The sequence below is a fragment of the Pleurodeles waltl genome, chromosome 1_2 (genome assembly GCF_031143425.1).
Source record: "Pleurodeles waltl isolate 20211129_DDA chromosome 1_2, aPleWal1.hap1.20221129, whole genome shotgun sequence".
NCBI lineage: Eukaryota > Metazoa > Chordata > Amphibia > Caudata > Salamandridae > Pleurodeles > Pleurodeles waltl.
Genome location: NC_090437.1, coordinates 129,286,397 through 129,300,038, shown reverse-complemented (window position 1 = coordinate 129,300,038; position 13,642 = coordinate 129,286,397). Strand labels below are relative to the sequence as shown.

Genomic DNA, 13,642 nt, shown 5'->3' with positions numbered 1-13,642 from the left:
CATTTTGGTGACAGAAAGTTCTGGAATCAGAGAGAAGCGACAAATTTCCTTCCACCCAGCGTTACCCCAGGTCTCCCGATAAAAATGATACCTCACTTGTGTGGGTAGGCCTAGCGCCCGCGACAGGAAATGCCCCAAACCGCAACGTGCACACATCACATTTTTTTAAAGAAAACAGAGGTGTTTTTTGCAAAGTGCCTACCTGTGGATTTTGGCCTCTAGCTCAGCCGGCCCCACGGGGGGGCAGAAATGGCCTAAAATAAATTTGCCCCCCAGGGGAGCGACCCTTGCCTAATGGGTCGCTCCCAATCTCTAAAAAAACCAAAAAAAAACACAAAAAAAACATGTGACCTAGAGGTTTCTGCCCCCCCGAGGCCAGATCGGCCTAATAACAGGCCGATCTGCCTCCAGGGTGGCAGAAATGGCCTAAAATACATTTGCCCCCCAACCCCCCCCCCCCGGGGAGCGACCCTTGCCTACGGGGTCGCTCCCCCTGCGTGACATTGGCACCAAAAATAAAATCCCTGGCGCCTAGTGGTTTCTGCCCCCCTTTGGAGCAGATTGGCGTAGCAAAAAACGGCCGATCTGCGAAATGGCCTAAATACAATTTTCCCCTCCAGGGGAGCGACCCTTGTCCAAGGGGTCGCTCCCCATCTGTAAAACAAAAAAAAAATAGGCTGATCTACCCCCCAGGGGGGCAGAAATGGCCTAAAATAATCCCCCCCCACCCCCAGGGGAGAGACCCTTGCCTAAGGGGTCGCTCCCCTTGCGTGAAATTCACGAAAACAAAAAAACTCCCTGGTGTCTAGTGGTTTCTGCCCCCCTTGGGGGCAGATTGGCTTCATCAAAATAGGCCAATCTGCCCCCAAGGGGGGCAGTAATGGCCTAAATATAATTTGCCCCCTAGGGGAGCGACCCTTGCCTAAGGGGTCGCTCCCCACCTAAAAAAAAAAAAACTAAACAAATAGAAAAAGAAAAAAAAAGATCCCTGGTGCCCTAGAGGTTTCTGCCCCCCCTGGGGTGCCCCCCCTGGGAGCGACCCTTGCCCAAGGGGTCGCTCCCTTATGTCCATAACCAACAAAAAAACAAACATCCCTGGTGTCTAGTGGGGTTTCCCTGGGAGAGACTTCAAATGGAAGGAAATACATTTCCTTCCCTTTGAAGCCTCTCCGGGCCTCCCCCACGTGATTGAAAGAGAAATGCTGAGCATTTCTCTTTCAATTGCGCTGGAAGCATAGCTTCCAGCACGATGGGGGAGACCCTGTGACTAATCAGCGCACGCTTGTGCGCTGACATCACGGGGGGTCGGGGGTGGAAGGGGAAGGGCTTCCCCTTCCATCCCCGCCTTGGGGGGGTGGGTGGGTGGGGTGCACAGTGGGGGCGCGCTAGCACTCCAAGGCACACTGGAACTGTAGCCTTGGACGAGGTCACCTCGTCCAAGGCACAGAACAGGTTAAAGAGAGACCTCTGGCTCAGGGAAAACACAACATTGTTGTTACTCTGATTCCTACCCTTGAGGCTGTTACAAAGGTCTGTGTTCCAAACTCAAAAGCATTACATCCACGCTGGATCCAATGGGCAACGTCTCTGACAGCCACTGATTGTTTTTTAACATTTTATTTATTGGTATTTCAGATGGTACATAGTATCATTCACAAGATCCCAACAGGTTGCACAGCTGTATGGATCTCCATGCCATGACACCTTTTGAACAGTTAACCAATACTGTTATTATAGTATGCTACCCCCACCTGAGGGTTGTTCCTCGCATAGGTCTATAAGCAGGCTAGTGGTCTGTGGTGGGGGCCACCGGTGGGCCTCCAGTTCAGTGCAGCATACTCGTGAAGCAGGGTGGTCGATTCCCACCATTTCCAGCTCTGGGACCTCAAGTACCCATCTTCTCTTATTACAACGAATAACAAGCAAACCAAACAACTTGTCCAGGGATCTAAACCTAACTATGTGACATGTGAGTGTGCCTACAGCCGTATGGGGTGCAGCTGGGGGGGGAGGGGAGACGGGAAGGTGGGGAGGGGAAGGGACCCAGGGGACCTGCCCCCAGTGCGTGATCTTCAAGGGAAGTCCCGGAGGGGTATGTTTGTTTTGTTCTTAACTCTGCAGGTTAAGTGGCCCATCTGCATCGTCATCCATAGTCACCTCAGGAGTATCCCATGATCCCGCCACCTCCCCCTACAGGGGGGATATCGGTATGTTCCTCAGTCCTCTAATTTCTTCCCTTTGAAGTGCCCTTTCTTCTGGCCTAGCTCAGCAAATGACGTCCGCCACCCATGTACTCAACCTAGGTCCATATCTATTTATCCAGGCCATCACTACTCTCCTAAGGCTAGTCCCAGTGCCAGGTTGATAAACGTGTTCCCCACCTTTTTTGGGTGGGGGGATGTCTGTCGAAGAGTCCCAGTTGGCAGACATCCTGTCCAGGGTGTTATTGAGTCTAGAGATAAGTTCCCCCCAGAAGTGTTTTAACACTGGGCATTCCCAAGTCATATGGCAGAAGTCTGCGTCACTCAGCCGGCATCGTGGGCATGTCTCTAACGTTACTCTGTATATACAATTAATTCTATGCAGACTAACGTAGGTCCTATGGACGTAGTTGTACTGGATATATTTCAGGCATCTGTTTTGTGAGATTTTGTATGGGTATGCCAGGATTCGGGTCCATCTAGCATCCGCCATCTGTCTTCCTATATCTATGTCCCACTTACGTCGCAGTCCCTCAAATGATCGGTCGATCATCCCATTCAGTGCTCTATAGAACCACGTTACCAGGTGAGATCCAACCCCAAGATTCAGCATAGACTGCAAGATCGCAACCATAGTGAGTTCCACAAGGTGGGATGGTGAAACACTTGCTGCTGTGGAAGCTTTGGCTGACGACAAGCCATTACCAAAGGCATATCTTGCCAAATATTCCTATGGTATAACTAGCCTGAATACTGTCTTAGTAACAATACCAGGGGTGGTTGATAGTGCGATCCCCAACCAAGACCAAAGATCTGAGTTGATAAAAGCGGCACATGAAGGAGTTGCTTCTGCCCAGGCAGGTGTGGTGGCTAATATTTCTTTACTCCAAAAATGCTATTGGTGGGCACGTCTATACAGACAACACAATATGTCCTTTGCTGTGACATCTGTCACTAAATAAAAGGGTCCACCGTCAAATGCCCACCACAGACACCTTTTCTTATTTCAAACAAACCTTTACAGTGTGTGTGCTTGGCCCATTGTGATCCTTTGACACCAGACGGTGCATCCAAATACATGCTCCAGATTTCTATGGGTATTGCCACAATGATCAGCTAACGCTCAAGCTGTTATTAAAGATTTGCAAGTCTTCATCGTAACATATGCAGCTGCAACTTTCCACTCGGACCAGAGCCCTGTCTTTGCCTCAGAGGCATTCAGGGACACCATGGCTTAGTTAGGGGGTCCAACTCCATTTCTCGTCCCCCTACCCTCCCGAGGGTAACAGTGTAGTAGAACGGAAGAATCAAGACTTAAAGCAATCCTTAACAGCAAGAGTATTAGGGCTGGATCATAGTTGGCTTAGTCACCTGTATGGAGTCCAGAGAGCACTTTTTAAGTTGCCCAGAAGGTCCTTGGGAGCATGCATCCCATTTATGGTGCTGTTCAGGACACAAATGTATGTTCCAGATCTTGATGGCTGAAGCGCAGAGGCAGCAGAAACACCTTTTGACATAAATGAACGTGTCACTGTCTTGCAGGAATTAAAACAGTTCAGTGGTGAAAATGTGTCTGCCTGTGCCGCCTTCATGGGACTAAAGAACGCACCAATAACATCTACTGGCTCGATTACAAAAGTTGGGGATGTTGTGCAAGACAAAATTGCTGTGAAAAAGGAGTCTGGTCCTTCATATTGTTCAAAGGTTCCAGTCCTGGGAATACACAGTACCAGAAATTTTATTTTACCACTGCTGCCTGGATAAAAAAAATGCTTTGTCTCCATTGATAATCTCAAGTTACAACATATGGCTGATCCTTGATAGTAGACCTAGTGGACTCCTGGGTAGTTCCCAAATCTCTCTCACTAGAGACCAGGATGTTCCTCTACAGGTCTTAAGCAGCGATGCTGATATTTCCTAGAGCTTGGGGAGGGTGGAAGATGATCTTTCATTAGTGCCACTATTTTCATCTGTGACAAGCAATGACCAAAATAATGAGCAAAACTACACAAGTGTAACTCAAACTGATGGAATTGTCTACTATGAACCGCCAAGGGAGACGTTTGCTAGTTCTCAACTTCCTCAGACTGCCCCAGTTTTTGCACTAACTGCTTCTGGATATTTCACTGATCGCAATGACTCCTTCTCCAACTCATCTACTCCATCTGCAACATTATCATCAAGAGCACATAAGCTGATAGATAAAATAGTTATTTTTGAGCTAATTTATCAATGGAACTATCTGTGGCTTTTAGTAATTGTACTTGCCTTTCTTCTTTGTATTGGGTTTGTCATCGTCTTTTTCTTACTGATACGTGGTCATTACCTTCCTGAATGCTCTGCAGCCGAACTGGTGGATGAGGTCCTAAAAGCACGTTTTCCTCTCATGAGGTCCAGCATGATTTGATCCTAGTAAACATTTCAGCTATACCCATTCCTGATGGGAATGTTTGGGGTAAAGCATCTTTTGATATATGGCCCGACAGAGGTTATTCAAATTTCATATGTATTTAAACTTTCAATTAATAATGTAATATCTCGTGGAGTTTTATCAAATGATTGAGATATAAAAACAGTTGTTTCTATGTTACCTGAACTAGAATATTTTACAGCATTTGAAAGTCAAGATGTTTACCAATCAACAGAAAACTATGGAGGTATGTTCTATTACAACTATTAGGACATCATTTCATTCATAGAGCAAGTACCCCAATTTTTTTTTTAATTTAACACAATGGGAACATTGTCCAACTCCGCAATTGGGATGTTCTAAAACATAGTATGAAAAGTTTGCACCTTTTTATGGGCACAAGGTTAAAAATGCTGAGTCATATTATTTTAAATTGCTTATAATTGAAATGGACAATATTTGTTTGACTGATACAAAATTGATTTATTCAGATTCCTTTGTTTCCCGGTTGGCTATAGAAGACTATGAATATTGGCAGAAGTTGATTGACAAAGAGTGTATGGGGAACTAAAAATTGGCAAATAGGGGCAAAAGAAGCTTCATTTAGAGCATGCCTGATACCTGTTCAAATTATGTTTCTAAATGAAACTGTACAGCAGACAAGTTATTTAGGCTTAGCAAATTAAGAAATTGAATGCGCCCAGTATCCCTGCACCTGCTAAGTTCTGTAAATGGCAAAAATACAATAATGCAACTGAAGATCAGCTCAATGGGTGGGTCAAAAAGGGAACATTGAAAACATCACTTTCACATCTTGGTGGGTGGTTATTGTGGCCAGTGGACACAAATGGTTGTCATACGTGTTTTGTAAATACCACAGGGGTTTTTAGAACTAATAGACCAGACCCTTGCTATATGTCATCAGACCATTCGGGTATAGTAACAGCATATAGTGTAGGGAAAAGATGCCAGCAATGGTTAAAAAGTTAATCACTAGATGCTGTTAAAGAACAACTCAGTCTCATATCAAACAACACAGACTTGAAAGATTTTCTGTTAGGCCCCAGAAGACAACGTAAATAGCGCTTCTAATAAGTAGTTCATAATGAAATTTGTAAACTTTCTCAACAACAAGCCACTGCCCGGTTAAGGCAAACAGATCAGGGTAACTTACAGAAAGCATTAGCCGTTGTAGATAATGGGAGAAACACCTGGTCCGACCACATATACACTTTAAACAACATTGTTTCATTGGCAATAGACATCGTACAAAGCAACATGTCATTTTTACAACATGGACAGAGCCAGCTTAGGTCCATTATGCAGTTAGGTTGGACACTACAAACACTGAAATCTGGTAGCATTCCCTGGCAACAAGTTAGGGCGGGGGAAATGTTTTCAGCATTTAATTTGACAGGACAACAACAAATAATGGCTAAGAAGGAAGAGACTTATGTTATGCTAAACATTGAAAAGTTAGAAAAGTTGCCTTTTACTGTGGCTCAAATACCATTCACTGAATGGTTAATAAACGGGATTATCAATCTGCCTATTTCAACAGTGCAATTCACATCCTGCTTAAAACACATTCCAGTGGGCAGATATGAAAGGCTAGTAGGTAGTTACATCCATGAGGTTTGGGAGCTACCCTTTTCGTACATATGGCTCAATGGCATGAAAGAGGTCTTTCTTAGCAGCAGCGAATGCAAGACTTCAGTGAGCCATTCAATGGTTTGTAAGCAGCTGTCCTTGCAGAGGGCATGCAACGCTTCAGCAGCAAATTTAGCTTGCTATCTGAAGGGAGTTCCAGTTCCCCTGATTAGACCAGTGTTCCAGGTGCTTTCTAATGGAAGCTATGTGATTCTTAATAGTGAAAGCTGTCTGGAATGTGAGCCGGAATTGCTTATGTAGTTTCAGTCTCCCAAATTATCACCTGTTATGTTAACGTTCTTTTTCCCCCCACAGAACAGACAAAAGTAGCAGATATTTGGGCTCATATTGCTACTTCAAATGTGAATTTTGACAAGTTTAGCAGGCTAAAAGCTTTATTGTTACAAATGTTTGATGCCTCTGGTGCCTTTTTGAATTGGCACTAAAGGTTTGTTTTTCTATGTGGAGTTACTTTCATTGGACACTGATCTGTGGATGTTCTCGCTAAGGGCTCATAACCAGACATGTACGTTGAAGGTGCATCAGTTGTTTTATAATAAAAACATTTCAATGTCCCATGCACATTTCAGCCAGATGACCATGACTGCATGCTGTCTAACTTCATTACAGCTGCTCGCTGAGACCACTGGTTCCCTGGCCTACATGGGGATGGTTTATTTATAGATAACAGGCTTCTCCACTACTATCATACTCAGGTATGGTGGATGATGTCTTCCCGGGGGAGGGAAATCCTGAAGGGCGGATTAGGGCTTATCCTGCTCAGGTCTTACATTGTTTAGGTAGGAATCATATGTAATGTGCATACTGACAGTATGACAGGTCTTTTCTTGTGTTTCACTTTTCTTGTCACCATTTTGCTTCTAGTATGTTTCATGATCCTAATTATTGTATGTCATGTTATTTTATCTAACACGCAGCTGACTCAATAAATCTTATTGAACCATTTCCTGCTTCTGTTAGTCTTTGCATGTGTGAGGTGAATGTAACTAAGAGAAAAAGATGAGATCTGATTAACTACGATTTCCCTGAGAAGCCACAGAGTCATGCGCCCGACTGCCACAAATCATTCCTGCTCTTGGGCCTAGATGAGGCGCTGCTAGCTGATTGGAAATGGATTAGGCCGACAGTTGTCACATGGTGTGGGACTGGACTTAGTTCCCCACAATTCAGGTGATGCTGCCGCCCAAATCCTGCAGCCTCATTGGTACAATGAGAGCCTTGAAAAAGGTAAAGCTCTGCAGAGTGCTTTGGAAGCTGTCATTAAAATGATGAAACCCATATTTCATAATGGAACCATGAAAAATGTTCAATATTTCATGTTCACTTACAGCTATTGATGCAAATGGGTATAACCCGCCCAGGAAACTAGCATTACTTTTTAATATCTGAGAAGGGCAGACCAGAGAGTCTTTGTCACATTACCGACTATTCCAGCACCATAACAGGAGGGAGCAATATGGAATGTGTATTTAGAAGCTAAGGCAAGGCTTGGGAAACAGTTTTGAGGAACAATCCAGTGTTCTGTTAGAAAGACATTCTTTAAATATAAACAGTTAAGTGAAGAGTCAGTGGAAGAAAATGTTGCAGAACTTAGGGTTGTAGTGTCCTCCTTTTATACCACTACGAATTGATCCATGTTACACTATTCAGAGTTCCACTGCAATGAAACTAGGTTCTCGCTCTACAAATCCCAACACATACATACATTCAGTTTGAAAAAATATCTCTGATGACCTCAGTGAGGTTAAATTTGTACCTTGTAAAAGTTGCCTTCTTTGACTCCAAATTTTCCTTCTTAGGTTTTGGAGGAATTGGAGGTCGCTTCCCCTCCTCAACACAAAGGACTTCTGCAACTACTTTGCCCCTCTCAATGGCCTGAAGAGACAGCCTCTTGTAGTCTTCTATGGCACTTTTGGCAACAGAACGTCGACGAAGGTCGGCTGCTTTTGATTTTCGTACTGGGATTTAAGAGGTAATATAACAAACAAAATATATCAGTTTGGTAGGTGTCCATCACATACTTAGTTAACATTTACATCCTAAAGAATAAGCACTGAATACAATAAATTCAGTTTACCTATTAGCCTTACTTTTAATTGATGTGTGCAATCTGTGCATTTTCCGTATTTTTACACGAAAATCCTAATAGTAATCTTACAATTAAGAGTGAGCAAAGATGTGAAACTTGCCTTTGTACGATAATAATCTTAAAATTAGGAGTGAATAAAGTTGTGCAACTTTGTCCTCGTCAGTCTTATACTATGTTTATTTTAACTCAACACTCTATGTGAACTTTCTGAAATTGTGACCTTCCCACAATTCAATTGGATAATTATAATTTCACTCACTTACTCCTAATTAAAACATGCAGATAAAGGTCTATCATGGATTTATTGCTTACAACACATATGGCATCAGGTTAAGTGAAAATGACTGGGCTTGCAAGTCTGAGTTCCCTCTGACAATAACATTTGTATTCAACATCATTTAAGTAAACTGAGTTCAAGAGAAATGTAGCAGTCGTGACAATCTGGCTTGAAAAGAAGTGAGTTCAAGACATTCATGCTCACGAGGAGAGCAATGCATGGCAAGAAGATCAGAAATATCAGCTTCTAAAAACTGGAAAAGAAGCATGTGGTGTGTGGTTTAAAGGAAATGATTAGAGTAAGATCAAACGTGAAGGCGTTTTTCAGCGACAACCAGGCAGTTCGAGGTATAAAAAAAGTTTGATCAAAACATCTTCATTGTTTAAGTTGTGGAAAAATAAGTGTAAGTGCTCAAATATACTCTCAAGAGAATGTTGCCCACTTCCCCCACAAAAGCCACCCTCTTCCATCACTGGTACAGCCCACTGCCATCACTTGTACCGCCCACTTCCACTGTAAGAGCTGCTCACTTCCTACATGGACAATGTCCATAGCCATTTAGAGGAAGTGTAAATCGAACAAACCAGCCTTCTTCAAGCAAAGCATCAGGGGATTTCCATCAAATTGGGCATTTTGCAGCTTGCTGAAACATCATAGACTCTGATACAGTACTTTGAAAGGGCATGTTTAAAGCAGTCCAGTACAGAAGAAGAACTGTGAACTCTCCTTTAGAGCTCTCTTACTCCTATTGACAAGTATATTTTCAAATGCCCCATTTAAAAGAAATTCTTTGGTTGATCTTCAACAGACTTCTTCAGAAGAGTGCACCTGCGTGCTGTGATCAAGTGACAAACAGGTACAGGGTGTTCCAGGTTTATCTAATAAAACTGTGTCAGCTGTATGTTTAGAAAGATGATCCAGGACAGGAATTCATGGGAAAAAGAAACCTGTAATCATCACTTGTCTCTAATGAATATTTTTCTACAACCTGACATTAAGTCTTCCTCTGGTGGACTTCAGGTCTTTGATCACAAGGTAACTGCACTACACTCTAGTTAAAGCAGGTAATTCCTGCATTTCCAACACAGATCTCCATCTCACATGCTTCACTGTACACTTATGTGTGCATATTTTGTTAAACAGCGTTGAGTTTACACTATACCTGCAAGCCTATTTCCAGTTGCACCTGCTATGTAACGGGTGGTGGCGGTGCGGAATGGATGAAAAAAAAAAGAATACTTATCTGGGTACAGGTGCCGTCTCTCCTTTATCCTCTTCTCTTCACCGCCTCCCAGCAGCACAGAAGCACATAGGCTCCCAGAGTCCCCTAAGACAATCACAACACTGCTGTCACCAGCATATCAGCAGCATTGTGATTGGTCTGAGTGGCCTGGTTCGGTGCTCAGACAGCAAGTGGGAGCCTGTGCATGTTTTCCACCCAGCTGTGCAATACAGTCGTGTGGAGGAATGGTAAGTGAGCATGTCTCTTTGGCTGGCCCAAGACGGCCGGCCAAACTGTCATGTGCACTTATGGTGCACATAACACTCCCTCTTCCCTGTGAAACAGTCCAGCCCCACCCCCTCTAACCTGGTTCAGCACTGAAAAATAAAACAACAACATTGTGTTATTATCATTTTATTTTTCCTTTTTTGTACTGCTCAGAGCAGTGGAGCGATGCTCCTCCATCTTAGTGGAGAAGCCGCTGCTGTCTATTTCTTTGATCTATCCTGCTGGGATATGTCCATCAAATTTCAGAGGAATGTGCCCAGAGAGTCAGTCGGGGGGCCTTATTTAGCCTATGGCACTCTTTACTGTGTCTGTCAGGCAGGCGATTAAAGATCACAGCGGGCCCAGCAATGATCTCTGTACTTTCAGACGAATCGCACTCACGGTCTTTACCACAACTTTGGTACTTATATGAATCAGATATAATTATGGGACTATAGTAGCAAAGAGCCAGAAAGGAAGTGTTTTCAATGGCCATTGTGTCAGGTTGAAATGATTATGTTGGGTTCCCTTGTTCAGTTAGGGTCAGTGCTGGATGGGGAACAGAGTGGTAGTTTTATTTTATCATGTGTGATCTATGGATATATTTGGCTCTTAATGCTTTCAGTTAGGTTTAAATGATTTTTAGGGGCTTATGGTGGTCTCAGTCAAGATGGTGGAAGTTTGGGTTAGAGAAGAATTGTCTACTTTCGGAATAAGCATAAGCTTAAGCTTCCTTGAATTGCTTGAACCTTGGGAGCGACATTCTTCTATAGTGAGCTCAGTAACAAGGGGGCACGATCTGAGGTTCATGTGCCTCACATGCACATATTGAGGTTTTGACATTCATTAGCTACCACAGGTAGGTGCGTGCTATTTCTTTTCACATCCATCCTGGAGAAAAGAACAGAAACCTATGCAGATCCATTTTAAAAGCTTGGAGGAATCAAGTACATTGTCCGATACATCATAAATCATTTTGAGGGGAAAGAACGGTTCACTAACTTGAGAGTCAACAATGTATTCATTTATTTATATTTTGAGATTTTACAGTTCGAGAACGTTGCTTTACAGCAACGATTTTTGTCACAATTAATGTCTCTGTCATTTTCGCCTGGTTTGCTGTGACCCAAACTACATTTTGGTATCAGGAGTGGGGCAATATTCACCCCTCAGACCCACCAACCGAATATTTGGACTTCTGATACTACAAGTCAAGTGTTCCTGCACTGAACATCAGTGTGTTGAGCCTCAAACTAATGCTGCACAATTTTGTAGGCATTTTGATCTTTTGGCCACTAATCAACATAATTTGGTTTGTTCGTTGGAGAGCGAATGCTTGTCCTCGAGACGCAGTTAAGAAGTTGGAACCTCATGCGTGTGGACAGTGCACAGTGTTTGGACATGTTACAACTTCACTGAGAGGAGTGCGAGAGAGTGAAGCGCACTTTCTCTGTTCGGCTTTTTAGTGCGTTGTCTTGCTGCAGTGAACTTCTCTTCACATTACACTCTCTGTTTCTGATTTTCTTGTCGTACAACTCCTTATATGCTTGTAGGGCCTTATTGATTTTCATTCTATCCTGATCAGGAGACCACTCAACTTGCTTTACAGCTGATAGCCAACCAACATCTTTGCTGATAAGTTCACAAACTCTCATCAAGGAAAATGGGCTTTCATCAGTGATACTACTGGGAGTAATTCAATAACCTCAAATTAACTTAAATATCTCACATTCCCAATTCCAAACACTACTCTTGGCCAACTAGATACTACATTTAATAACCCTATGTAAGCGTTCCACCGGACCGTTTCTTATTATGAATTATATCATTTCTTTAAAAGATGTCTTGAATTTCTCAGTGGTAAATTGAGGTCCATTGTTAGTAATCATAGTTTAGGTAGACCTCTCATAAAAATGTAGGCCCTCATTACAACCCTGGTGGTAAATCCCGCTTTCCGTCATGCAGAAGACCGCCAACTTACCGCTGCGGCTGCGGAATTCCTCTACAGGTATTACGACCCACAGCTCGGAATCCACCACAATACAGACACCCACACAAGTCCGTCACACCAAAGGTCAGTGATAAACTGCGGATACCAAAACCGACACCGTCACTGCAACAAGAATATGCCCAAAGTATCACGACCCACGAATCAACGCGGTGGTCTTTCAACCGCGGTATTCCATTGGCAGTACACACCGCCGCGCTCAAAATACACACACATTTACAAAACACAACCACATTGGACAATTCGAAATGCACACACCTGATACACATACACACACCACACCTACACACCCAATCCAATAGAAAGCACACACCCAACATCACCCACAAACCCTTGCTACCAAAATTCTGAAAGAAGGCCAGAGAGAGAGACTGCCTAAAACAACACCAGCATCCACAGACACACAACACCATCACTTACACAACATCCACGCACCTCAAACAACACACACCAACACATCACAACAGACACCACTTCCCACATCACCCACACCACATCATGGCACCTCAAAGACAACCCAGGTTCTCTGAGGAGGAGCTCAGGGTCATGGTGGAGGAAATCGTCCGGGTAGAGCCACAGCTATTCGGATCACAGGTGCAGCAGACATCCATTGCAAGGAAGATGGAGCTATGGCGCAGAATTATCGACAGGGTTAACGCAGTGGGACAGCATCCAAGAACAAGGGGCGACATCAGGAAGAGGTGGAACGACCTACGGGGGAAGGTACGTTCCGTGGTATCCAGAAACCAGATTGCTGTACAGAGGACTGGCAGTGGACTCCCACCTCCTCCCCCACAACTAAGAACATGGGAGGAGCAAGTCTTGGCAATTATGCATCCCGAGGGCCTTGCAGGAGTAGCAGGAGGACTGGACTCTGGTAAGACATATCTTTACTACTCTATCCCCCACACCTCACCTGCATGCCATCACATACCCCCACCGTCACCCTCACACCCATCACCCCAACAACCCACAGATACCCCACTAACACAACCCACACATCCCAAAACCAAGCCCTGCATGTAACACCAATGCATGGACACCCATCACCAAAGCATGTCCATCACAGAGACTCACTCATGCCCCAAAATCACCAATCACACAAGGACCAAGTCAATAATGCAAGCACAGGAGTAGAGGGTCACTCACCCATTGCACAAGATGGCACACTCAGACACAATAACTATGCATTTACACCCCAACAGGACCCATACGCAACGTCACCGGACAGGAGGTGCCAGCAACATCTAGTCCCCCCACAGAAGAGAACCACAGTGATGACAGCAGCTCTGCACTCCTGGATCAAGATCAGGACAGTCGGTTCCCCTGACACAGTCACAAACCACCACAGAGCCTCCCCCCTCAGGAAACATCACTACAGCACCCACCCAGCGGGCCCATCCCTCTGTCCCCAGGACACGTCCATCAGCAGTGTGTCCACCACTACAGGGAACCCAGGCAACCCCACTAACACCGGATGATGAGGGACCTGGGGGC

The 13,642-nt window shown here is 44.2% G+C and overlaps 1 protein-coding gene across 4 annotated transcripts in view; it reads right to left on the bottom strand.

Moving 5' to 3' along the window:
• The window catches only part of SH2D4A (SH2 domain containing 4A), a 988,680-nt gene that overhangs the window by 235,144 nt on the left and 739,894 nt on the right, over nt 1–13,642 (bottom strand). For all 4 annotated transcript variants that reach the window (XM_069236815.1, XM_069236817.1, XM_069236814.1 and 1 more), the window contains one exon: nt 8,039–8,240. In XM_069236815.1, the coding sequence (XP_069092916.1) occupies nt 8,039–8,240 (202 nt within the window). The remainder of the gene's footprint in view (nt 1–8,038; nt 8,241–13,642) is intronic.